Here is a 27,725-nt window from a genome sequence, read left to right as displayed (position 1 = left end):
TAGCCTGATCTGATCCAGTGGACTTGAACTGGTCAAGGGGTCAGAACAGTATACTGCAACCTGTCATTCTTGAGTTTGGTGTCTTGATCTTCCATAAGTCTTTTGCGTGGTGTTGACACACTCTTTGGTCTGCACATCCTTTGGAGGTTTCTGCTGACCCAGCTGCATCAGTTGCCAAGTAAATGCTCAGGTCTGCAGGTAGAGCTGTGTCCTTCTGTTGCTGGTCTTGAATCAGGGACATGGCTTTAACACCTGCACAATGTACAAGCTTTTATGCTGATTTAAGGTTAGGAGGGCTATTGCTTGATGAAAGTGTGAAGGTTATCTTAAGGACCCATTATTGGTTATTTTACTGTAACAGTTTTGTGACTTGCCAAGGGCCCATATCTTCCGACACTCTTCTGCTTCAGTGGGTTACTTGCACGAAAGATTCTGCCAGGCCAGAACCCTTTGAATTGGTAAATCTGAAATACAACATGCTTGGTCTTTTGGGGGTGCCTTAAACTGTATTACCACACTTCAGCTGTACAGAAGGCATAATAGAGCAAAGAAAACTGCAGTACAATGTAGTAAGACAATATAATGGGCAAGTCTAAGCTATGGCCTAGGAGTCTGCAAACACAGCATTTTTCTAAAGCAACAATCATGTGTTTGGGGGAATAATATGTCTTGCAACATTTCCACACCAATAAATGTTGTACTGTACTGATGTACAGACTGACAAAATACTAAGTTTAGATAAATTCATGTGCCAACTTTAGCTTCCCTCCTTTTCAGATTAAAGCATCATTTGATTTGTAGGATTGGAGGGAGATCCTTTGTGCTTGCATTTGAGACTTGCTAAGGAGCTCCTATCTGAACTACTTAAAATTTCATTAGTGGTTTGAGTCTGTCATCTGTCTGAAATTATGCTTTCCAGTGGCCACTGAGCCACCACTGCCAGACTAACACAGGAAAGACTTGTGTTTCAGCGTTTGTGGTTTCTGCTGCCTGTTGGAGAGAGGGCTGTTAAAACAGGTTGAACCCCTGCAGCTGAGTGATGCAAGTCAAACTGAGTTGTGTTAACTTACTCATACAGAGTTTGCAACGTTTTTAGGAGAGGACTGATATGTTTCATCCTTTCTTCCCTTTTCACCCAAATGAAAAACCGATTCCTCCTGTAAAAAGAAATACTTCAGACCACACCTTCCCCAGATACTTTCCCCCCCTGAGGCATTTTAACACTGACAATACTTCCACCCCATTTGCACAGGTAACCTGTTGGGTACTGTTCTTTCTGCAGAGAAGAATTAAGTGAGGTTTCTTAGGTAGAAATACTTGTAGTGCAGCCTCCACCAGCATGGCAAGCCCCATTCCTGGCACCACTTTCTCTCCTGCCTCTTCAGCGTTTGTCCCCAGCCTCTGGCAGCTTGGAGCCAGGCCAAGAGCAGGGTGATAAAAGGAGGCATCCCTGTGACCATCAGCCTGGGGTTTGTTAGCATTGGCCCCTGCTCAGCACGTTATCTCGCAGAGCAGTCTTGTTTGTGGTTTGCGTTTGTGGTTGATACTCGGTGCTAAATCTTAATGTCTCTGCAAACAGAGAAAGACCGCAAAACACAGCCTTTCTGATTGCAAAGGCTGGGGGCTGTCATGAAATGCAGGCTCGTGTGCTGCTGTTCCCTGTTGAGGTGTTGCTGGAGAGTCTCTAACTATTTTTTTTTCCTCACCACCACCGTAGAAGTGCTGAGTAAACAGGACTCGGCTGCTGCTGGGTGCCCAGCAGCCTGAGACGGCTGCGGGGCCGTGCCCGGGCTCCAGAGCAGGTTTCCTGAGCAGCACCCCTTGCCTTGTGCTCTAATCACTGATTAACCCACATACGGGATGGCTGGAATAAAACCGATTAAAACAACAAACAGTATCTGTGCTGCCATCTTGTGAACCAGAATTTTATAACACCTTTAAGGCTATTTTGTAAATATGGCAGTGTTGCCATGGCAGCAGAAATCTGGTGTGGAAATATGTTGCTGAAATGATTTATTGCTGGTTTAGTGCACTGTGCAGGGCAGGCAAGTCATCACTGCTGCTCACTTTTGCTCATTCAAATCGAATATGAAGTGTACCAGGAGGGCTTTGATCAGGGAAATTAATGTTGCACCAAACTTTATGCACAATTTTGCACAATTCAACAGGTTTGCACAATTCAACAAAATGCAGTAAGGTGCAGTGAGATCCTTATTTTAATACTTATGCCCAAAGAATCCATACATGAATGTTACATAATTTTCAGTGCAGCTCTTACAGTATGCTCCCTGGTGAAACCATAATCACAAAAATAAGTTGAGATGCTGCTAAGTCTAACACTGTCTGGAGACCCAGAGGTATGCAACTTTGAATTTGGACTGGCTTATGGAAAGGTAAAAAATTAGAGCACTACAAATTATTACAAAATATATTGCAAAAGGATTTGATGCTTATTTCACATGCTGAAGTTCTGAGATCTTGTGTAGCCAAGTGATTCATGGTGTCCTCCACGATGCCATCTTCATGTTACTTCTTGCATGCGACATAAGTGGTAACTGGAATGACCTGTATTATGCCTTCCTTCCCTGCACTGCTCTGGTGACCCACAATCACAAAATGTTGACTTCTTTCAGACAAAATATGTTTTTAGGGTGGATAAAACTTGAGATTCAGTAGAGACTGTCAATGGAGTATAAATCTAGAGCTCCAAATGTAGAAGACGATGTTTCCAGGGTGTCTGGCTCCAGGAGTAAGTTAGCAGCAGCGGGCTATAGTTCTTACTTGAGCCAAGGCTCACAACTGTAAGGAAGATTTTGGGGCTGAATGCACTGGAATGTGAGGGGAAAAAAAAGGTCCAAAGAATGTAGTTTTCTCAGATGCCTTCTCAGTCACTGCTCTCCACAGCCTCCAAGGGGAACATCCAAGTTTGTGCAGTTCTTTTATACAAGTTACACTTTTTGCTGTGATGGTATCAAAATTATCAGTATCTATTTTGCCAGAATGACTGGAAGATTAGTATGCATTTGCTCTGGAAATAGCCTGTGGCTTTTTGTGAAACAATTTATTTTTAAGGTTTCTGATTTAAGAGATGTATCATGAGAAAGCTTGCAGTCTAATGAGAACAAATTCCAAAGTTAACACAGTCTTTCCTTATAAACAAATTAATGCCACCACCACCACTTCTGCTCAGCCAAGCAACACACTGAGCTTGCTTCTGCTGCTCTCACCCACTTTTTTAAAGCAATATTTAAATATTTTAAAAATATTGAAAGCAATATTTTAAAGCAATAAAAATATTTTAAAGCAATATTTTTTAAAGCAATATTTAAAGCAATAAAGCAAATTATGGGACTGTTAGTGGGAAAACATATCTCTTCTGCATTTAAAAAAAAAAAAGGTAAATGAAGAGTTAAGAGCAGAGATTTCTTAACAAATCTTTAGATTGAGAAACTAGAGACATAATAATGTGGAACTCTAAATGGTGAGTTCTCATGCTTCAGACTACTGTATATTTCTAAGTACTTTCAAATAAAAGTTCTGACTTAAGTATATAATCCCATTGCTTCACAGACAATTAGTTAGAATCTAACGTTTTGCTTTGGGACTGACTGTTGTTACTCTTATTTTCTAGCAACAAGATTTTTTCACCCTTTGTTTGGAATGTGATGGCTGTATTGTAATCTCTAGGTCAACAGTCTGTTTCACTTCCCCACAGTATGCGTGTGCAGAACCAGACTGAAAGGCTGTGGTTATGACCTAGGGAGGTAATAAATGAGTAGTAACTTATCTTCAACTTCTATTCACTATACCTTTTTCATACCAGCACCCAGTGTTCTAAGATTTGGCTCTGGAGTCCTGTCTTTGCTTACCCAAGGGTCTGCTTCCCAGGAGGTAAAAGCCTGGTGCCTTTGGATCCACATCTTGCAGCATAAATCTGAAAGGGTAGGGCGATGCAAATATAAATTTTGCTGCAATATCCACTGTGTGCCACATGTGATGGCTTTTGGGTGTGTTATACGATGTATTCTCTCTTCTCTGCTGAACTCTGGCTCCAGCATTTCCAGTCCCTCATCCAGCTGTGCATGCTTTGACCACACAGACTGTCAGTGACAAATTCATAACTGGTTAAGTTCATAGTGCAGCACGCTGGTGTTTCCAGTTCCTTTGACCCTTGACTTAAATGAGATTCAGATTTGGGGTTTTTTTGCTTTTAAAGTACAAGCTTGAGCTCATTATACTGCTGCTGTTTTGCATGGTTAAATGTGGAAACTGGAATCTCTTGGTGAGCAGTGTGCTGTTTACTGGTTGCGGGTCTGACACAGAAGTCATCATTGTTATCTTGCCAGAAATTCACTGCTGAACTGCTCTGCCTTGGATTGCCAAGAGTCAAAACAGAATTGACAAAGCAAAAGGAAACCGTACCTCAGTACTTTTTCCTGGCAGGTTTTCCAGTACTATGTATTGGAATTAAAGTTTTGGAGATTTATTTTCATTGATCAGGTCTGGGTTTGGGTTTTTGTGTGAGGTAAATCCCTTGTTTCTGTGCTGGCAAGTACTGCAGTATGATGAAAATAAAAGCAGGCTGTATTTATGCATACTGGTGTATGATCCCAAGTATCTCTCTTCAGGAAACCATCTATTTACACGTTTGAACCCAATGATAAGACTAAAACTGGCGTGGGTAGTTCTTCAGAACTGTTCTATTGATAGCTCATTTTTGATGGTGCTACCCAGGACTTCAGGGATGTTGCATCTTTTGGTCTGCTTCCTGAGATTGCCTTTTGTCCCTCCACCCTGGAGTGGGGTTTGGGTTAGCTGTAATGAGTGATCAAGTCAATCATCATGTTCACCACTGGAAGTTTTTCATGGCATACATCTGCCAGTAAGTTAAGCTTGTTAAAAACACAATATTAGTTATGGGATTGCATTGTAGAAAAATAAATGGCAGAAATGCACATGCACACTTGATAGCTCTAATAGTCTTATTCCACAGGCTTCATACTGAAGAAAAACATACTATCTAACATTGAGTTATAAGCCCTTCCTCTTGTATAACCATGGTATAAACTAGTTTTCATGGGGAACAGTTTCTGTAACAGACTTAAATCTGATGCTGATGCTGCAGTACTGCTTGCTCAGGAAAACAGTGGATAAACCAAAAACAATGCTGTTTTTTTAGCTCTGAAGAAAAATAAACTGCCCCAAAGGTACCTATAAATCCTAATTTTCAGGTGGATATTCTCTATTTCACTTAAACAGAAGTAGAAACAGTTCTGGGACTTTTTTCAGTCCAGTCTATTCCTGCTGCTGGCACCATGTCATATAATAACTTTCATAAACTCACTGAAGTGTGTCTTAAAAAGCAGAACCTCACAGCCTTAAAGTAATGCTTCTTTCTGTTTGAAACCACAACTCCTTTTTAACTGAATTAGTGTAAAGGGAACAAAACTAGTGTAACTGCAAGCATTGGGGAGACAAGTGCTATAGATGTCTCAATAAATATGAGGAGAGAGAGTAACAGAGTTGGGCAGCTGTTTGTATAACTAAAACTTACAAGATTGTTTGTATATTTGCAGGATTTCATGCGAATCCTGAGGTTTTTCCTTCCTCTGATTAAACATGTGCAAAAAGGAGTAAGTCATTTCACAGATTTTGTTGTAGTGAAGTTCTGCAGCTTCCAGACATTGGTAAAACCTGTCTTATATGTAATACAGATGTAGCTATATTCTCAATCTTGGAGACTGATTTCAAAAGCTTTAAGTTACAGTTGCCCTACTGCAGACCAGTGAGTTTTTCTAGAATGGGTATCACTCACAGATTTTTAGCTATAAATTGAAAGAAACTGTTTGCATCTTTCAGACCTACTCCATTTACTTCTCTACTTGTTTCCTTCTTTCCAATGAATTACTAACATTCTCCTAAAAAGGACACTTGTTTGCTTGTATGTTTATCTGAACTTGTTGGATTGACAACTGTACTCTTCATTACCCTTTTTAATTTTTTTTTTTTTTAATTTCCCCCTGGTTTCTTGGTTTCTTTGCTTCCTCATACCATTTCCTGTTTGTTCCTCCGTGTGTTGCATTATGGCCCTAGACAGGGTAGCCTCCCTATCTGGAACAGGATGGTTCCAGATTAATCTTATAAGGCTCATCACCACACTGGAAACAAATGCGAAAGAGTTTTGCTGTTGTTGAATAACAGAGATTTGAAAAGCTTTCACCTTGGATCAGTATGTCATTTAGATCTTGGAATTACTCAATTTTATATGGACTTTTTTATAAAACCAGACCCAAACCGCTCAAATGCATTCCTTCCTCTGCCTCCCCAAACCAGCAGCAGATTATGAATAGTAAACACTTTGTCACAAGATCATGAATTTGGAGGGATATAAATTATAACTTAGGCCTGCTTTGAACCTGCTGTTCTCTCCTAGTGTCATACTCAGGCAGCTGTTAGTGCTTCCTTCTTAACACTAAGCAATGCCTTGTTAATGGACTATAAAGTATATGGACTAACAGCTATAAGACTCTTAAATGTAATACCTGGGCCAGTGGAGCTTTTTCTGATGGTGAACCTCAGTTGTCTGGTGAAGGAAAGCCCATGGAAGGACTGCTTGTGTTGGAAGAGCAAATATCAGGGCTTTTAGATGGCGGGTCCTATACCAGCAGGTTCGGGGCCAGGGAAAAATTGCCTCTATGCAGAAAACTTTTGTACCAGAATGGAGAAAAACAGGTGGGGCGGGGGGGGGGGGGGGGCATATATAGCTCTTAAGACAATTCCAATGTAATCTTTTTTTGGTGCTCTGGACTGAAGATGTCAGAAAAATGTTTTCGTAAGAAAACTGAGAATTAAAATCTTAAAGGATCTAGTGCAAGGTACCGAATGCTGCTCTGGGGCCATAGAGTTCATCTCACTGGAGATGGGCCACTGAGCAACAGGGTCAGCTTCAGCTCATGGTGGATACCTTCTGTGGCTCAGCTAGCTGCTCCTGCTATCTGTACAACTCTGGTTTTAGAAGACATGTTTTAGGAGATAAAGTCTATAGAAAGACCTAACTGGCTCAGGTGAAACCCACATTTGCTGGGAGTACACATGCTTTGTCTTTTCTTCTTTGTCCTCTGTTTTGGAGAAAACAAATGTTGTGACATTTTGCCTTAGTGTGTTTATCTATTTAGGCTATAAATTGTCATTAATAACTTTTGGGATCCCTGGCACAGACCTGTAACACATGAACATGCAATGCAGGATGAAGCAGGGAAACTTGTCAGCAATACGATTTTCCTCACCAAATAAGCTTTTATACTGCAAACTAGTTTTCCTAATGGCACACACTCTGTGCAGTTTTGTGTGATATTGTCCCAGATTTATGGCTGGTGGTTTCCTGAAGAGCTATTTGGGTAGTCTGTGCTTCAGTGAAATAACTTTCATATGTTCTGTAACAAATCCAGAAGTAATGGAGTAGGTCATTTGTCTTGAGTTTTAATGTGAAATAAAATTATGCAGTGAGCTTTTGTTCTTCTCTGTGGTGGGGGGAAATACTGGCTCATTTTCAGCTTGGATCCCAGCTTTCTACTTTCTGAAGTCACCCCTGTGGAGGTGATGTTAGATGTGTAATGCTGTCTCACACAACATACAGAAAGGCTGTTATGGCCTTAGTGACAGTAAGCAAAGAGAACTAATGGCTTCAGCTTTGTTCTGTCCATTTGTAATGGTATTAATGTCCTGCAAAGAACAGCAGAGATTGCCTAAGAAAAAATTATACTGGGACAGAACTAACCAGAGTTTATAGCTTTTCAAATGTGATTTGGATGCTAGAAATAAGAATAATATCACAGGGCCAGAACACCTAGGCCACCAATGTAAGGAACTTCTGGCCCAGTTATTAGGACACTAACCTTTTTCAGGAGTGCTTTGGTAGTAGTTTCTCTTGACTACTCAATATAACCGTACTGGATACTACAGTTTAATGTCTGTTACTGGCCTTTTGAACTGGTTATGTATTCAATAATAGTTTTCTATCTAGTACCATGTTTATCACATCTGAGTCTCAAAAACATAACTAGTTTATCACCTTGAAGGATTTAGTCACTGTTTGATGAGAAGTCATCCCACCTGATGGGTGGCAGAAATGTTCTGGCCAACTCACTGCCAGGCAGGCCTCAAGTATATTAAGTACCTTGGGCTGTTTCAACAAAAAGTTTCACTCCTTCCTCCAGCACTGACACCATGTGTTTCACAGTGAGTGTGGAGAGCTGCCGCGTGTTGCGGGAGGAGGATGAGCTACAGGATTGATCTGTAATGAGATGAGTATTGCTGCAAGCATAGTTTGCAGAGCATGTTGACTGCAGGAGCGAGTCTGTCCCAGCACATTGCTGGCCTTGACATTCTTGAGTTTCAGCCCTGGCAAAGCTACCAGAGTTTTTAAAATGCAAACATCTGTAATACACAGCACTCCATGTTTTCTTCTGGTTTCAACTTAGATTACTGTCTGTTTAAAAGCCTAGTGATGTTCAAAAGGTCTGAGTTAGAAATTGTATACTTAGGGGATGCATACTTGAAAGTATGTTGTTTGGTTATTGATGGGTCACAACCATACAATGCAGATATGATTCTCTAGTCATTTTGATCTGCCATGTGAATGAATATGAGAATTTTCTCCTTAGATTATGCCCTTTTCTCTTATGATTACATTGTGGTACCGGTATTAAAAGTATGATGATTGTGGGTGAAAGATGTCACTTCTATTAAAATCACAAGTAACAATGTTTCTCAAATGATGTCTCTGTAGGTGGATGGAGGTCTGCTTAGAAGAAGAGCTGCCCCCAACTACAGAGCTGGAAGAAGGCTTAAGAAATGGTGTTTACCTTGCCAAGCTTGCAAAATTCTTTGCCCCTAATGTGGTGTCAGACAAAAAGATCTATGATGTGGAGCAGGCACGCTATAAGGTAATAACTTTTTCAGTTCCTTCACCGACAAGATAAAAAAAATGCAATGTCTGTCTTCCAGGTCTTAAAGATACCCAAGCATGGTTGGTTAACTTTCTACATCTTTCATAAGACTTTGGGGACTAGATGGAAGACACACAGCACTAAGAAGCCAGCATGATCATTTAGAAATGTTTTAACCTTAGAAAAACTGTGTTACTGTCATTAGTGTTTTTAAAGCTGAGAAAATTACAGTTCTGGTTCCAGGGAAAACATGAACCTTACAACTTATACAATTATTTCTTACCAGGAATAGGAGCCAAAAACAATTCAGTAATTAAACTTGATAACTATTCCAAATTTTCCTCATCTTATATGGGAATACATTTACTTAATTGCATCTGTGTGTTTATTTTATCAGATTTAACACTGAGAAGCTAAAAAACAAGCTACCAATAATTAAGCTTAGCTTGCCATTTGTTAACTCCCAAATCTCCAATAATATAGAAAGATATACATGCATGTGCAGTAGTCCCACCATGGAATGCATTATCTCAACATATAGAGGGGGCAGAAAAAAATTGAAATGGACATTATTAAGGCGTTATCACTGGTGGCTGTTTGAGATTTGAGAAATTAAACTGTTCTAGGTCCTATATGGTTAACAGAACCGTTGTTAAGAATCCTGGTTACATTTAAATGCTTCTCTTAAAAAAATCTCTGAAGTTTGCATTCAGGCTTCTTTTCCCCCTTTGCCATGACTCTTTAAAAAAAAAAAAAAAAAATCCAAACCAAAAAACTTTCCCACTTTGCTTTTTTAACTGTTTGTGTAGGCTGTACGGTGGGTTGGGTATTCATGTAGATCTGAAGGGTTACAAAGAGGTCCTTATCTGTTCTCCTTCACAGTAGTGCTGAGCAGTGTTACAACTTCTGTATTTTGGATGTAGTGGTTCCTGGTATTTGACAGCCAGCCTTTACTCCTAAAGACTACCGAAAGGCTGTACAAATGGCCACCTCTGTCACAATTCTGGTTTATTGGTCACCTCGGTCACAAATCTGGTTTATGTTACATAAAAGAGTGAGCTGGACAGCACTGATACACTGTTGATAGGTTAGCATGCTTCATTAGCAGGATTGCAGCTGTGACACTTTGTTCTCCAGGCTCAAACAAGGGAAAATTTCCTGAGCAAAACTTCAGGATATAAAAATAGGAAGCAACAGGGAGATCAATCATTAAATAATATGTTTCATTTGATCTTTATCATCTTTTTCCTCTGTTTCCAACAGAGATCTGGCCTTCACTTTCGGCACACTGACAACACTGTGCAGTGGTTAAGAGCAATGGAGTCCATTGGTCTGCCTAAGGTAAAACCTTTAAATTTTAGCAAAGAAATTGGCTCAAAGCACTGACTCACTGATATCCCCTTTCATGTGCTTGAGGATAAATGGTTGCTTATAGTAAGTCTACAGCAAAGGACTAATTTGGGAAACAAATCCAAAGAGAAGGTGATGCTGGAAGCAGTAGGAGTGTCAGTTAAGTTCTACTGCTGCTGGTGTGCGTGGGCTGAGGCTGCTGTGGATGAGTGCTGTGGGTGGAAAAGCTCAGGGTGCTTCTCCCATGGGAAGACAAATGGGGATACTGTCAGTGTTTTAGCGATATCTTGTTAATACAGTCTTTGTGGGGGCCTGAAAGGAATGTGGTTTAAAACAGAAAATTTAAATATTTACTTCCTTTAGGTTACTACCCCTCATCGTGTCTCTTGCTGCTTCTTCCTCTTAATGTACATCCCAGTTTCTCTGTCCCTACCCTGTTTCCAGACTGTTTTTGCATGCTTCAGTGCATTTGTGTGGCTATGCTGCTGCTCCTCTTCCGTCAGCTGCTTTCTTGGGTCACCTCTCATATTTATCTTCCTCCTTGTGGGTCTTAACTTGTTATCTTCCCCCTCAGCTGCTGTTTCTGGGAACCAGTGAGTCTTTTTGAGATGAAAGTCCCTTAAGAAAGGGCTGTATGGAAATGGCTACTCTGCTTGTTTGGACATTTCAGCACCTGCATGCAACCTGGGGCAAGTATTCCTTTGCCCAGGCTGCCCCGAAGCTTCCTTGGTTGCCTGGGTGGGGAAAGCCCCAGCACTGCCTCGAGTGGTGTGGTCAGGCACAATGAGCACTCAGGAGACTGTCCAAAGGGCTGCAGGAGCTAGTGGCTAGTCGCTCTGAGCAAATGTGCTGCAGGTGCCCATAAGCAGAAAAGGACACCCATGATTGTCATCAGAAATGCCACAGAGAAGGGAAGGGTCCTGCCCTTCCCAGGTCGGGCCTTTTTTTTTTGCCTAACTTGAGTCCTTCATTCAGCTGGCTGATTTCCACCCTCCTATCCCTCTGAAAGATTTTGCCTCTGTTGTGGAGGATGGTCACAAGTCTCCCTCCTGAAGCTGTTTTAAGCAAATGTTGAAGGCAGCACTGTGTTCCTGACTTAGTCTTGTCCTATTAACTGTGTGACAGCGCAACCCTAAGTGCCAGCCTGGGCTGGAAGCATGCTGCCAACTCGCACAGTTAGCTAAGTCTTTTATTTTTGTAGAGAAGCAGAGTTAGTGACTGGGACAACAGCCAGGAACAAATTAGTGATAGAATGAGAATTGGAACTTATGATGTGACTTTTTGGCTAAATTGCTTAATATTCTTCTCTCTGAATATCTTTCGCTAAACGATATATTCACAAAGTTAGGGGTACTGGCAATTGGAATTCTGCTTTTTTAAACCATATTTGTGTCATGGTTTGAGCCTGGTCAGCAGCCAAGCACCACACAGCCACTCTCTCCCTTCTCTTCCAGCAATGAGAAGGGACAGAGAGCCAGGCTTGGGGTTTGAGACAGGACTGGGATGGGGAAAAAAATCACCCTTCATGGTCATAAACAAAAGGCAGACTCGTTAGGGGAAGAAAAAAAGAACATACATTTATTACAGACACTAACAACACGTAACAGAGTAGAACAGTGAGAAACATTGCCACATCCTGAGAACACCTTCCCCCCACCCCTCCCTTCTTCCCAGGCTCAGCTCTGCTCCCGATATCTCTACCTCCTCCCCCAGTGGCGCAGGGGCAGGGAATGGGGGGTGCAGTCAGTGCTGCCACTTTCTCCATCTTCAGTGGGAGGAGCTTCTGGAACTTCTTCCCCCCTCTTGATCATGGTCCCCCTCTCACAGGAGATAGTCCTCCACAAACTTTCTCTGACATGAGTCCCTCCCACGGGCTGCAGCGTTTCCCACACTGCTCCATCGTGGGTCACCAATTTTCTTCAACTGGATTCCCTCCCATGGGCTGCAGCCCTTCCCGAGCTGCTCCGGCGTGGGACACCCCCACATGCTGCAATCCTCCCAGCACTGAACTGCAACAGCAGGGCCACCTTTTCCCACAAGACCCCACTCTTCTTTGGGCACAGCACCTTGATCATCCAGGTGAAAAACACAGGCCATAAATCAGTGTTTGCTCCACCGTAGACCTCCATGGGTGGCAGGGGGGGCCGCCCTGCCGTCTTACCACAGGATACAGGGGGGTCTCTACTCCAGCACACCTCCCCCCTCCTTTCTTCCTCCGTTCCTCCACTGACCTTGGTGTTCACACAGCTGCAGCAACTCCTCCTCACAAGTCCTACTGCTCATCACCACATCCCTTCTTAAATATGTTATCGGAGAGGTGCAGCTGATTGGCTCAGTTTTCGAGCAGAGGTGGAGCTGACTTGGAGCTGGAGGAGCTTTGAGAAGCTTCTCACAGGGAGCTGCCCTTATAGCCCCCTCCCCTACTACCAAAAAACCCCAACACTCACTCAAACCCAGGACAATTTGATAGGTTTGATTTGCAATGAGACTTTGCAAATTGTAACTCCGTCCCAGGTTTTGGGTGTCTGTAGGAGGACAAGACCTAGTGGCTGAGTTTGTGCCGAAGGACTTTTTCTAAAAATCTTGCTGACATGTTGTCTACTTACCTCCCTTTTTTCCTCTCTTAAGTAGCTTTTATACTTTCTTAAATTCTTCCTTATGAAAACTACTGATAAAATTTAAATAACATCAGAGGAGACTTCAGTCATAACTGTATAGAAGTAACAGCTGAAATTCTACAAGTTTAAGGTGTGGTTCTGCAGAGAGCTCATTTTAGCTACTCTTCTGCTCAGTAATATTTCTCCTCCTTTAACTGTGTGTTCTTTGTTTTCTAGATCTTTTATCCAGAGACTACAGATGTCTACGACAGGAAAAACATCCCTAGGATGATATATTGCATTCATGCTCTAAGGTAATTGTTGTTGGGAGTAAAAGTTAAAGTAACTGCCAGATCTAGGAGTGTAAGTCTTCAAAAGGCTTTAGGGTAACCAGTATATCAAAATCTGTCAGAATTTACAAGTTAATTTAAAGTTAGAGACAAAAGTCCAACTTTGTTAGGACTGTTGGCCAAATTATTTTCAAAATAGAAATGAAGGGCTGTTGAATTTCACACAGATGTCCCTCTCTCAGTGAGTATACCACCTCACAAAGTGCACATATAATTTCAAAACACATACTGCAACAGAAATGAAATAAGTGAACAAAAACTTACCAAAATATTAGTATAACCATAGGGCAGACTTGCTGATCAGAGTGAAAATTATGATAAACTGACATCTTTCTGTCCCAAAAGAGAAGTAAATAATTACTGTATTTTGAGGTCATTTATGTAAAAATTAATGTTTTGCAAAGTTCTGAGCAACTTGATTTTGAATACAAAGTCAGGAAAGCTTTGACCACACCACTGATGGTAGACCTTACATGTTTTTATGTCCTGCCTTAAGGATTTTCTTGACGTTTAGCACTAAAAGCAGCAAACAGCTGCCTCGTGTTGTCCCTGGTGTGAGGGGCAGTGGTGGTGGCAGACAGCTCCTCCTTCTTGCGCCTCTCCTAGCTCATTTCCTCTATATGGATACCTTTTCCTTTCATTACTTTCTTGCAACTAGGCTTGCAGAGAGCATAATTAACTTACACCCCAAATTCTCTTCTACATTCCTAATGATGTTCAAAGGCACATCTGTTGCTCCAGGGCTGTAAGTCAGAAACTATTCAATACATGCTGTAATTGGTATTTTTTTTAAGGTCTAATCCTTGAAATGGAGTGCCCACTCTTGCACTCTATGTGCACTGACTGCCAATAAGCAGAGCATACCACCAAAGTTCATATTTCTTTCAAATGCTAGGTGTTTGAAGTTGACAGCCCTGGTATTATTTTTGTCATCTTTGACAAGTGTTGTCACTTGAAATTATTATGCCTTGTATAATACTAGCTGGACAGGACTGTTTGAGGGTAGTTCTCACTTAAAACTAGGTGGCATGGTCTGTTCTGTCAGCGGGTGTCTTGTGTAAGCTAGAAGTGATTTCCTGACATGGGTGCATGGGACTTGGGTGTTAACCAGTTCAGGCTGACACAGTGGGCTGCATGCCTCTCCAGCCAGGTTATGGGCCAGCTCAGATGTTTTCCAGGAAGTGGAAGAACACAACAATGTTTTCCAATATTTGCTTCTTCATGTATGGAGGAGGACTTTATCAACTGTGGATTTGAATGCTACATGAACAATAAGCCCATCAGTGAGATAACTTCTTAAGACCTGCCTAATTGTTACAACAGCAATAAATCTTTTAATTTTGAACTGAATTTTGCAATGAGTTGACCTTTGGTAGAAGTTTTCCTTTCTCCATCTTGACATGCCCCAATATTTATGCCAGTATCAGAATTAGACTGTGTTGTTTCAGCTTTCACTTCCAAGTTTGTCTTGTTTAAATTATTTTTCCTTGTTGCACATCAACACAAAGCTGCTATTCTATACTTACAAGGCATTATTTTAGGAATGCATTTTATATCAGAACTGTCATGCCACATTGAAGGGGAATAGGCCTGCAATGCTTTTGTTTATGATGTTTTCCCATGGAAGTGTAGAGCCTTGTGCCTGGATCCTGTGCAGGATGTAAGAAGTAATTGTTGAGCTTCATTTCTTTGCATGCCTTTTCCCAAAATGCATGTTGTAAGACCTTCACTGGAGTCTTTCAAATCAAAATCCAGTGTCATTATTGAATGGCACATAGCTTACATGGAAAGCAGTCTGGGAAACAATGGAATTAAGGACAGGGCACTTGCTTGGCCAGCAGCATTCCCAGTTGGATTGGTGTCAGGAACACAGAGCTGCAGGAATCCAGTTCTGTTCCCCTTCTACTGTTGTAACTACTGATCTGCTTGCATCTGTGACCCTGGCTCCACATCATGCACCCCACCAGCTCTACTCTGGGTTTGTCAGAGCATCCTCTCTAGGGAATCATTATAAGGCTCATCAGCTCTGGAAAAGTCTATGTCCCTGTTGTTCTCAGGGTGCAGCACCACAGCGTTTAGAAACAGCAGTTGCAAGCAGGCTCTTCACCTTTGCAGCTGTAACATATGTACGTGACCACCATATGAAGAATCACCATTGGGTTTAAATGTTAAATTCTAATGCATCTTGGAGCACAAGCTCAAAGTTCAAAGGCTTAGGATTTGGGAAAATTGAGCACTTCCTCAGAGAGGTAAGGGGTTGACCTACTTCCCATAATTTATTAGTTGCTACCAAGTCATTACTCTGAAGCAACATGGGTTTTGAGCTTTCCAACAAGACTCTGTAAAGTTAAGACAGGTAGGATTTTTTCTTGTTCTCATTCTTGGAAATCCTGAAGCTGTCTTTAGTTGAGATCTTTTCTACATTAATTCATTTATGCACAAACTGTGTGCATAATTTAAGTGTTTTAAATTGATAAGATTATTTTTAATTACCCCTTTAAGAAGCATGAAATACCCTTAACTGCAGGCAATAGGAGCAAAAAGCTCCGTCTATCCAAATGGTCTATCTGATATCTGAAATGTTAATTTCACAGGACACTGGTTATTTGGGAGTTTGCTGATCTTTGAACTTCTAGAAGGCCTGAAGATGGACACTAATTCTAAGCAAGATGACTTAGATATATTTTTAGCATATGTCCTGGTTCAAGTTTAAAATGAAGACCATTGCACTTACAGACTGTGGAACAACTTGCACTGTCAAATACAGCACTGGTCTAGTGGTTTAGCAAACAATTTCTAGACTCTTACTGAATATAATTACCCCCTTGCTTTTCTCCTATTGAACATCAATACTTAAAGCCTGACCTGAAAAATACAAAGGCATAGGTCTCATCTCTTGTACTATTTTTCTTGTGAAAGCCGATTTGGATTTGTTCCTGGATTAAATGAGGTTAAGAACTACTTCATTTAAATTAAGATGCTAACAGTGATTCTTGTTCATAAATAACAGTGCTTATGAGATTTGATTTTTTTGCCTGAAAAATTTAGTTTTCAGATGATCTTTGCAAGCAGATCACTGCTACCTCTGGGACAAGCTATCCCTCTGAAGCTGGACAGCTTTAAAACATAGTTTTCCTAAGAAGCAGTAGAATAACAAGCCCATGACTTAAAGCACAGTTTTCAGATCTGTTTTTTTACCACATGTTATTTATGAGCTAAAACAAGACCCAGGAACCTTTGCCTGATATGAACTACATTTCTGCATGGGTAATGCAATAGGAACTTTACCTGGGAACTGCCCTTTCTCCTTTGTTTCTCCTTTGCTCCTGATACTTCGTATTTAGTTTTCTTAACTCTAAGATCCCCTGCTTTTGATTTATGTGGATTCCCCGAGGTTCAAGTTACACTATAAAAGCATTAAGCAAGCTGTTTCAAGTGAAATTATACCTTAATACAGAGTAGAAGTGTCTTTATGTTCCCTGCAAGACTCGAAGCACATTTTCAACACCACCTGGTGGTTAATAAATTTATCCAAACAAAGGAGCATAGGAAGTAATGAACATGGTTCAGTATACCTCCTAGAAGTGCTGAACTGCAAAAACATGAGTCTCTAATGTTCATACCACTTTTTCATCCTCTGTCTCTTTACTGTGGTGACCCCCAAAAAGCTGGTGTAGCCCTGTGATGTCGCTACTCTCCATAATGGTATGATACTCAGTGCTTCAGCTAGGACTATGTGTGTCCCTGTCTCAAACTTAGAGTAAATCTCTTTAAAGGCCCACAAGGAAAGACTGGCAGGCAGATCAGGGTAATGGATGAACCTGGTTCATAACTACAGTGATGTGGGTGTTTTCCTGCTATAACTAACTTTCATTTAAAACTGCTTTGAAAGATGAGAATGGCAGCAACAATGATTTTGAGAGGCTGCAGCAGTCAGTATCTTCCTATGTGAGACATGCTGTTGTGTCCACCCAGGTTGTGACTGGGCAGAGACATATCTGTGGTAGAATGGAAGGTGAAAAGCTGATTCTGTGTGCTTTGAAATAAAAGTGACAACTACAGATACTTGCTTTGAAGTCTCATTCTGTAATTTGCTAAAAGCAAAAAAACCTCAACAACAACAACAAAAAAAAAAGAAAAAAAAAAATGCTCCTCTATAAACAAAAACCCCAAGCCACAATGCACATTTGCAATGTATGAGATTGGGGTGAAGTAATTTTAAAAAGAGGTGCAAAATAATCCTTTTGGAGGAATGTCTTTTATTTATGTCTTGTTTATGTCTTGTTTTAAAAATCTGCCTTTCTGATCACTGCAAAAACTCACTTGTTTATTGAATTTCACTGATAAATTAGAAACACCAGTCTTTTCCAGATGTATACATGCCTTGTGTTTGGAAGATATTGAGAAAGTATTCATTTACTTAGCTGTTTCTTCAGATAGCACCCCAGAGTTCTAGGGATAATGAGTATAGATGTATTTGATGTTATATTGAAACAAAAATATTAGTTCCTGTATAACACTTTAAATTGAGCTCTTTTCATTTTACAAAAGCTAAATAGCTAATGACACAAATATATTTGAGATGGGCTTGAATGGACTTACAGGTCCTTGTTCCTCTACACTTAAGAAGGGTGTCAGTGATTTATGTGTCTTCAGCTATTACTTACAGGGATGTAATGATGCAAGTCAAAATAGTACAGAGATCCAAAGCTATAGGCTGTACTAAAGTACATTCACATCTTATTTTTTTTTCCCGTCCCCAATACTATCTTTTGAATTTCTTTAACTGTCTTCCACTAAGATTTTCTACTTGTTAACACATTCCCTGTGATCTGAGATATGCTGACAGTGCCTCTTAGAGATGATCCTTTGAAACGTCAAGTCAAAGACTTTTCTTTCTGTAAGACTTAAAAATATAACATTAAGAAAACTGTAGGGTTAATTTATTTTGTATCTGTCCATGAAAGCCAGGGGTTAAAGGACAAGCTTCATAAAAGCACTTTTGTACAGAAAGGGAACATTTCAACCATGTGCAGGACTTTAAATTCTGATTTTCTTATTTGCAGTTTATATCTGTTCAAACTAGGATTAGCGCCACAGATCCAGGACCTACTGGGAAAAGTAGACTTCACAGGTAATAAACTGCTTATCTAATCATATGTTAGATGGTTTCTTCACGCAGTAAATCTGCTAGCATTGTACATATTTTCTATTATGGTTTTTCTACTCCTCCGAGGTTGTTCTGAACACATCCTAATTAAATAGGTGGGGAGGCTGCTACTTTTAATGAATGTCAGTCTCTGAAGGACAGAAGGGAATGAATTTGCATGGAATATTTGTCATATCATAGATTTCTTTGAAATGGGGAGGAGAAACTGCTAAAAAGCTCTAGCCACAAGTGCTTTCAAAAATATAGCCTGTGTATTTGTAGGTAATAGTGATTCATAATAAAATTTTTATGCTTTTGTTCTGATGATAATTCTTTTTTCATGTGAACAGAGGAAGAAATCAGCAATATGAGAAAAGAGCTAGAGAAGTATGGTATACAGATGCCATCTTTTAGTAAAATTGGTGGCATTCTGGCCAGTGAATTATCAGTGGATGAAGCTGCATGTAAGTGTGTCTCTTGTTCTGTTTTCTACTGCATAATTTAACAAAAAAGCTAACAAAATTTTCTGTTTAATTCACTTAATTTGCCACCTCTTAATACACAACAAGAAAAGCAAGCAAGTTTTCACTATCACACTGCATTGTTGTTACAAGACTTCTTGCAATTTTTCAGTCTGCGTTTTTAGCATCTCCATTGAACCATAGGAAGTGCTACCCAAAACAAAGATTCCTTACAAACTTCTGTATAGGTTTAATATTTTGATAGCTAGTTCTCTAAAATGATGAATTGAGTTCTGTCTGCCTCTACACTGTAGGGGGTACAGTGGAGACAGCTATGGGAATGCCTTGATTTGCTGTGCCTCCTTCCTGTGTTGAGCTATGAGGACAAGGCACTGCTCCAGGTAAACAACTCTCACGTATGGTGGAGCATACATAGAAGAACCACTTGCCTCCACGAGCAGCTTTCAGTCTGTTTGACCACTGGCATATGACCCACAGCATGATAGAATCCAGCTGGAAGGCACATCCTGATGGTCCATCCAAAATAATCTTTTCCTTTCTGGGGGGACTGATGCATAGTTATGGTCCTTTTGAGTCTGTCTTGAACAGTCTTTATTCAAAGCCAAAATTAAGTGGGTTTTTTGTTTTGTGTTGGTTTGGGTTTGTTTGGGGTTTTTTTGCTGCCCAAACCTATCAATCTGTAAATCTGTTTTTTCTCCATTTCAGTTTTTTTGTGGCATTAAGTGATATATTTAAAAATAACAAAAAAAAAAATCAAACCCAAAAACCAACAAAACAAAACTGCTTGAATTTAAATGATATGAGATGAAGTGTGTCCACTTAAACCCACACTTGAGGTCTATGTATTTTGTTCAAAATCTGGCCTTTTTCAGAGGGGCAAACTGACGAACAGAAGGGCTGGCTTGAGTATGTTCAACGGCATGGTAGGTCATTGGTACAAACCAGTGACAGTACCACAGACTGTACACAACAAAGTGGGGGGAATAAGTGTTGCATTATAATTAAGTTCCATTACAACTTTGTTAAACCTTGCAAAGTACTGTAATTGAAACAAGCTGACTCAGGATGTTACTTGGTGTGCAGAAATTTCCAGAACTTAATTTAAAACATACTTCCTCATGTTGATTTGTGTTGTCCAGGTTGTGTATTTTGGAGCCTGCTATAGCTTAATATGTGCATGCTTTTACAAAGCCAGTTTTCAAAATACCACATTTGAAAGTGGGGGTAGTTTGTCTCCTTTTTTAGCAAATTTTCAGAGATTTAGTGACTACCAAGCACTTTTCCAGGGAGCTTCCTTCCTTCCCTGAAGATGAAAGGGCTGCAACTTCCTTCTCTGAAAGCTTATTATAGTATGAGTAGGGTTTCCTTTAGCTTCTGAAATGTTTTCAGTCTTCCATAGAAAAGCAGGGTTTCCTGATGCTGGTTCTGTCCCTTTGGGCAACGAGTGTGCTGTAGATAACATGCCCTGCCCCAGAACAGGAAACATCTGCTATGGGAACCCTCACGCACTAGTGAGGTCAGACATGGAGATCCTGATAGAGGAAAGAGTCTCTACCACCATGCTCCCAAAATGGAGTAAGCAAAAGGAGATACGAAGTGAAACAACTGATGACTCTTACTGTGCTGTCATCAATAGTAGAAATCAGCAGGCAAAGAATAAGCTTAAGTGCTCTCAAAGCAAGCTTATTCTACAAGTAACCCTCTCTGTTATTCCATGCTTCATGACTACTCATTCAAATTCAATCAGGCTTCTCACAGTTTTCTTTTGGTAGATGGGCTCACAACATCCACCAATACCTGTTCACATCTATTCTAACCTTGAACCTATCTTTTGACTACTTTTTGCTAGCTTCATTTAGGTCAATGAGACTTCTTACACAACTGTGGAAGAGATTACATCTTTCCTATGTGTTTTGTTATATGAGAATGCCAGGGGTGATACGTGTGTCTAAGAGCAGCAATCTTTGCTTAGCTCCTTGAAAGCTGATCTGGATGTTCATAGAATCATAGAATATCTCATGTTGGAAGGGACCCATAAGGATTGTTGAGTCCTTGCTCTTTGCGAGACTACCTAAAACAACAATATGACTAAGAGCATTGTCCAGATGCTCCTTGAACTCTGACAGGCTTGGTGCCATGACCACTTCCCTGGGGAGCCTGTCCCAGTGACGGACCACCTTCTCAGTAAAGAAACTTTTCCTAATGTCTAATTGTCCTGTTTGTAAAGTTCAATGTTATCCTGGTTTCAGCTAAGATAGAGATTTTTTTCTTAGTAGTTAGAATGGTCCTGTATTTTGGATTCAGTCTGGGATTTGACATGAGGTGAATATTGATAATACACTAATATTTATAGCTGTTGCTAAGAAATCAAGGACTTTCCGAGTTCCATGTCCTATTAGCGTGCACAAGATGATGAGTGGGAACATAGCTAGAACAACAGACCCAAACTGGCCATATTCCATATCATACAACATCATGCTCAGTATATAGATGAGAGTTGGTTGTGAAACTTGCTCTTTTGATTCCAGGACTTGCTCTTTTGATTTCAGCATCTTCTCTTCTCTGGGGTAGCTAGCCAGGTACAGGCTGGGCATCAGTCAGCAAGTGGCAAATGATCTCATTGTGCATTACCCATTTGTATTTTCTATTGTTGTTATTAATATTATTATTGTTTTTGTTATATTCCAATTATTGAACTATTTTTATCTCAACCTATGAGTTTCTTGCCTTTACCGGTCCAATTCTCTCCCCCATCCCCTGGGTGGGGGAGGGATAGTCATTGGCTGCATTGTGTTTAGCTGCTAGCTGAGTTTAAAACACGAGAGTCCTTTCTGGTGCCCAAAGAGGAACACGAGGATTGAGGTAACAGATCTGACCAGATCACGTTACAACGAATTTGTTGTGACAGTTCATTATGTTGTATTTGTTCAGTAGTTGCTGGTCATAATGTTGGTTTATTGGCTCTAAGAGTTGTGATGTTCATTCTTAGAGTTGTGTTATATATCACTTCACCTGCCATATATAGTCACTATGCTACTGCTTATCACCCATGGGAGGTGGATTAAGATTTTTGCTTTGATGTACTATGTGTCACTGATTTATGGCATGATAAAGCTATTGGTCCTGGGACTAGTCCAGTATCTGTACTCAGCACTGTCGTCACCTCTGTGCTTCGGGAACCATCTAGTGGGAAGTGTTAACAACTACATGCTTCACCTTTTCTCCTTGGAGAGCCAATCCAGGGGTGAGACACCTCCCTTCACTTTCCCCTTCTCCTCCAGGCTAATAACAATAGTGTCTGAGAATTTCAAAAATTTTGAATATCCTTGAAATGCTGAAGCTAACATGGTTTTATTGCTAGGAGCCAGTGTGTCCCTCAATGTGGTTCAGGTTTTGTTCAGGGTTAAGCAGCTATTTAGGAGTATCACCCTGAGATCTACCCCAAAGCTGGAGAGCCAAGTGGCACAGCCAGTGGGACAGCATGGGCAAATGCCTAGAATGGTGAGCACCTCCAGTGTTTTGGAACTTCACCCCTGAACAAGTGCAGAATCCCAAAAAATAGTAGAATATTTGGACAAATTATGCTGTTATACTGGCAATTGCAGAGAGACACAGATCACTGCAATGTGCTGAGGGCTGGCCCAGACCTGCTGAGCCCTGTTCAACACTATTCAGTACCCTCAAGGGGAAGAGAAGGTCTCTGGATCTGACAATCAAGTAGCAGGCTCTGTAGCCACCCCAGCCCCCATGACAGGAGCAGCAGTTGAACCAAAGGACCAACCTGTACCAGTATTAGTTGTCCCCATACAGAAGAAGAAATTGACACGAAGGTTATGATATTTCTAAATGGATGAAGACAATCCTCCTAGGGAGGAGGAGACAAGACAGTAGGCAACTCCACTCAATCTCTGTCCCCAAGTGAGCTGCGAGGTTATACAAAAAGTTTTCAGCCATCATCAAGGCAAGGACATTGTCACTTGGCTGCCCAAATGCTGGGAAAATGGGGCGAGTAGCTTGGTTTCAGAAGGAAAAGAAGCCAGGCAGATGGACTCCCTAGCTAAAGAATGGGCCATTGATAAAGCAATTGGGAAAGGGGCATAAACCCACAGCCTCTCGAGGCAGCTCTTGTCAGATGTGAGGGAAAAGCATACCTCCAATTAAGAGATTCTATGTAATCCAGGTACATGGGTCAATACAGAAAGAGGTATCCAGTACCTGAGGAACTGTGCAGAAGCTGATGTACTGCAACCCAATGAACATGCAGTTACCTGAAGACCCAGATGCTGTCCAGTGTGGATGACTCATGGGGCAGAAGGTTATATGGAGAGCACCGTCATCATATGCCAGGTCACTGGCGGTAGTAGATTTATGAGGAGACAATGAGACTCCAACTGTGAATGAAGTGACTTACCCGACTTTCGCAATTCAGGAAGAGTATCCATACCTTTACCCATCCAATTCCCTCTTCCATCCTTTGGGTGGGTTTAAACCATGATAAATGTCAAAGAACCAGTGTGTGTGTCTGCTTCTCCACCACCATGCCAGCTGCTTATGTTTCTCATCTGATGTGCTGGACTGAGCTAGAGTGAAATCATGTTAGAACAACTTACTAGCATGAATGTAATGTTAAGCAATGGATTATCAATCAACAGCTAGACAAGTTGTTCCAGTAGCTGCCCTTTCTGAGAATGTAGAGATTCACTTCATGCTTCATTTGTCCATGTTGTTTCCAATGGTCTGTTTTTCTTTTCTATCCTGAATTTGTACACACCTTTGTTTTTCTGAAAGCTCAAATTTTCTAACTGTTGACAAACATCTTTCCTTTCATATGCTGAAAGAAACTGAAGGCTCTAAACTCAGATATGTAGACCTTCAGTTAAACTTAATCTGGAAGTGCTTTTTACTGAATGCTTTTCTTCAGTTTAGCAAAAGCATGCGATGCCATGTAGCAAGTAAATACTGATAGAATAAGGAAAGATAGCATTCATGTTTTCCCTTGCACATCTCATTGATTGCATGAAAGTAAATCCTAGACAAGCTGCTATAGTGATAAATGGGGAGATGCTCTGTTCCTCCTCTGGGGTAATATCCAGATAAGCGTTTATCAGGAATTACATTTTATATATTAATGTCTGTGAAATCTTCACTATGAATATGCCACCAGACAGTTTTTGTGGTCTCTTTGTAGCACGAAGGTCCACATAAACAGTAGCTCTTTTAGAAGTCCTTCAACTAGAGTGATCTCAGAGCCAAATGTGGGCAGGGAACACATGGGAAAGGTGTGTTAGTCATTAGTCTACATCTAATTCAACTGCAAGTAGTTTTGATTTTGTACATTCATGTAAATTTCCTGTGTGGAAAACCAGGATCATTTCTGACTCAAAATCTTGGAGTCAAGCAATTGTTTAGTTTTCTTGTTTTCTCAAATAAAAGGTTTAACAGCTGGTCAGTGGCTCTAGTGAGTCCTGTGGTACTTTTTCCCCATTTCCTGTGCAGTAACATTTTGGGGATGCTGCAAAGCCCTTTGGGTGTTCTTTCTCCCTGTTTGAAGTTTGCTGTCCTGTGGCTTTGCAGGTGACAGAAGTAGGGACTATTACATCACTGTCTCTCTGGTTCTCCAGCTGCTCATGGAGATCCCCAGCTAGAAAAGGAGCCAGTTCATCCCAGGCAAGCTTAGTTGTCATGTGAAGGGATGTCTTAACTATGATTTTCTGGAGGACAAGTTTCATGGAGTTTGAATTTTCTTATTCTGTGTAGAATCTTTCAGATATAATTAGTTTAGACAATATTTTCATATGTCTTGTACCTTTATGGATATGAAAGCAGCTTCAAGAGAAACTGCCCAAAATGCTTTCAATTCCTTCATGTAATTGCCTTCTAAATGACATAGGACTTAAACAATAAAATGTAACTCATGTTTTATTATCTGTCCATAAAATAGTAAATCCTGCTTGGGAGAAGGGTAAACATAGTACAGACAGCAATGTGCCACCTTTGAGCAAACATAGAGTGATTTTGTTGTTGCAGTCTAGGGGAAACATTAGGAGTGGGGTGTTTGAAGGGGAAAATGTATATTGTTGAACATATATTAAACACTCACTTCAAATAAATCAGAAGAAGCTGTGATAATTTTGAATGTGTTTTGCTTTCTGAAATTTAGGATTGTGCTTTTAATTTTAGTGCATGCAGCAGTAATAGCAATTAATGAAGCTATTGAGAAAGGAATAGCTGAGCAAACCATTACAACTCTGAGGAACCCAAATGCAATGTTGCTAAATGTGGATGAGGAACTTTCACAGGACTATCAGAATGAACTCTTTGAAGCTAAAAGGAGAAAAGAATCAAATGCAAGACTTAAGGTAATGGTATTTTATCAGCAGTCCTAGTATATATTTTCTTTCATGTTGCTTCTTATGGTGCAGTATTACTGTTTTAAAAATTAACTTTAATTTTAAAAATGAGTGTAATTAAGGAAAAAAAAAAAACAAACAAGAATTTTAAGCTAATAAGATAAATAATAGTAATGCAACAATCTGACAGCCACTTTTATAAGAATGATTGCTATGAATATGACATAGCTTCACTTTGACCAAAAGATAGAATACCAAAAGACTTAAACCAAAGACTCATTTTCCTCTATCAACTGCTCTAGAAAAAGCACATTTTCTGTTCAAAAAAGTTGCAAAAATAATACCTTTTTGCAGAATAAAGTATAAACTTTGTCACAGATCTTTAATGTGAAATTGTTTCCTTTGTTTTTTACTTGATAGTGACTTCTGTAGTTGAAAAATTATACACTAGATTTACATGGCTTTTTTACAGAAAACAGGAAATGCTTTAAATATTGCTCAGTCAGTTACCATGGGGTGCTAATTTCTTTAGTTCATGTGATCAGCAAATCCTATTACAAACACATCCAGCAAATATGTCAGCTGATGCAGTTTTAATAACTCCTGTTAATAGCTTTTCTCTATGAAAAGTTTTTGTATGTACTAGCAACAATTTTGTTTTCTTAGAATGGCACAATCTCTGAAGAAGAGAGAGATGTCTACGAGGAGCTGCTAACACAAGCTGAGATTCAAGGCAACATCAATAAGATAAACAGTAAGCCATTCTGGCTCCTTATGGAAGTGTGCGCATAACATGTGATCTCCCAGATTCCAGATGAACACAACTTGAATCCACACAAACAAACAAAATATTTCTGTGGAAACTTAAAATATGTAGAAGAATGTCTGTCTACAACAGTGTGGTTTTTTCTTGCTGCTCCTTCTCTACTAATCTTTGGGGGGGCTAAAGTCTGTGTCTGTGGTTTTTGCTGTAAGAATTCTGCAGTTCAGAATGGAATCATTTATTGCCTGCTCTGTTTCCTTATGTTTGAGTCCTTTTTGTGTGCAGAATCCTGTAAATTTTGACCCCCCTCTTCTATATAGAACTGAGATTTATGTATAAGCTTCTAGTTAGCTGTGGTCAGAGACCTCCCTTCATAGGATTGGTCTTGAAATAGTTAATCCTCTGCTGGATAAAGATTGCCACCCTAGATGGATTTTACAAAAAGTGAGATGCTGGTAGCAATGGACTTCCCTTACCTTCCCCCTACCCCCTCCTCGCCCCCCTGAGAAGAGTATTTGCTGTTTGTAAGCATTGTTTTCATTTCAGTTCACATAGCTTTAGTCCAAGTGAATGAGGCTATTGACCGGCAAGATGAAGTGGCACTGATGGCAGGTTTGAACCGTCCTGCTCTGAGCCTAGTTGAAGTTCTGCCGCAAAATTCCTCATGGTACCTATTGCAATTGTGTGATTCTAAAGAACAGAAAATGCAGGTAATTGAATGAAACAGGTACTACGCATCAGTTTGCACTTTTTAAGCTGATTTTAATCAAGGGAGAAATTGCCTTTACTCTGCCTTCAGCATCACTTACGAAACAGTTTTATAAAGATTTTAGAATAATTGATATACTAATTGACACCGAAGTAGTTGCATTTGCTTTAAAGAGCATAATGCCATGATAAGTAGCTACTAAGATGTAAGAAGAAAATCTGAGATATAGCATGTAGCCCCTAATATTATGTTTACTTTGAAAATTAGTTATAACTTGAGAACAGCAAACTGTAAGATTGAATCATTGACAGCAAATTAAATAGTGATTTGAGTTTTAAGGAGAAAATCCATCATTTGAGTAAGTTGAAAATCACAGGGAAATATTAATGTTGTGCTTACTGTGACATTGTATTTGATGCACAGGGGACAGTGCAGTCAAATCCTAATGTCCCATTACAGGGTTTTATCCCTTATTTCCCATCAAACTTGAAAGCATAATGAAATCTTTTTTTCTGATCTATTAGATAGCAGGGGTTCCAAATATGCTCGACAAAAGTGAAATACAGAAAGAAGTTAGTGTTGCCAATGCGGGAGCTGAGGCTCACAAGCTTAGTGAGTAACTGTTTTAATCCTCATTTTTAACCACCACTGTTTAATTATGTTAAGCTAATTAATTGAATCCACCACTTCTTGCATATAAACAAGGTTTCACAAACTGAAACCATACACATTGCCTTTTATTTTTGTAACTGTTTTTCTCAGTGTCACAACTGCCAAGTCACCAATCTGTGCTGCATTGGATATACTCTTATCTGAGGTAGCTAATGTTTTTTTCTTTGAATAACTTGAGCTCACCAGTAAACATGTTGGTTAAAACTGAAGACAATGCATGGTTTGATGACTTGAACAGATACTTACCACTGCAGTATTAATCCTCACTCGGGAGTGATGACCATCCTTATAGAATTAAAATAGAATGATCACATGGAATAATAATTTGAAATCACATTGCAGAGGAAAATTATTC

General features: G+C 40.1%; 1 protein-coding gene across 4 annotated transcripts in view; it reads left to right on the top strand.

Moving 5' to 3' along the window:
* IQGAP2 (IQ motif containing GTPase activating protein 2) overlaps positions 1–27,725 on the top strand; it is a 130,803-nt gene that overhangs the window by 56,508 nt on the left and 46,570 nt on the right. For 2 of the 4 annotated variants that reach the window (XM_033009104.2, XM_033009103.2), the window contains exons 3-9: positions 8,789–8,945; positions 10,212–10,289; positions 13,133–13,209; positions 18,312–18,379; positions 18,745–18,858; positions 25,057–25,235; positions 25,893–25,980. In XM_033009104.2, the coding sequence (XP_032864995.1) occupies positions 8,789–8,945; positions 10,212–10,289; positions 13,133–13,209; positions 18,312–18,379; positions 18,745–18,858; positions 25,057–25,235; positions 25,893–25,980 (761 nt within the window). Of the gene's footprint in view, positions 1–8,788; positions 8,946–10,211; positions 10,290–13,132; positions 13,210–18,311; positions 18,380–18,744; positions 18,859–25,056; positions 25,236–25,892; positions 25,981–26,535; positions 26,700–27,222; positions 27,311–27,725 lie in introns of all 4 variants that reach the window. The other 2 variants (XM_033009102.2, XM_033009105.2) reach the window with 2 other exon arrangements.

This window comes from Tyto alba, unplaced genomic scaffold (assembly GCF_018691265.1).
Source record: "Tyto alba isolate M040663 unplaced genomic scaffold, T.alba_DEE_v4.0 Super-Scaffold_42, whole genome shotgun sequence".
NCBI lineage: Eukaryota > Metazoa > Chordata > Aves > Strigiformes > Tytonidae > Tyto > Tyto alba.
This window is presented reverse-complemented; position numbering and strand designations above follow the sequence as displayed.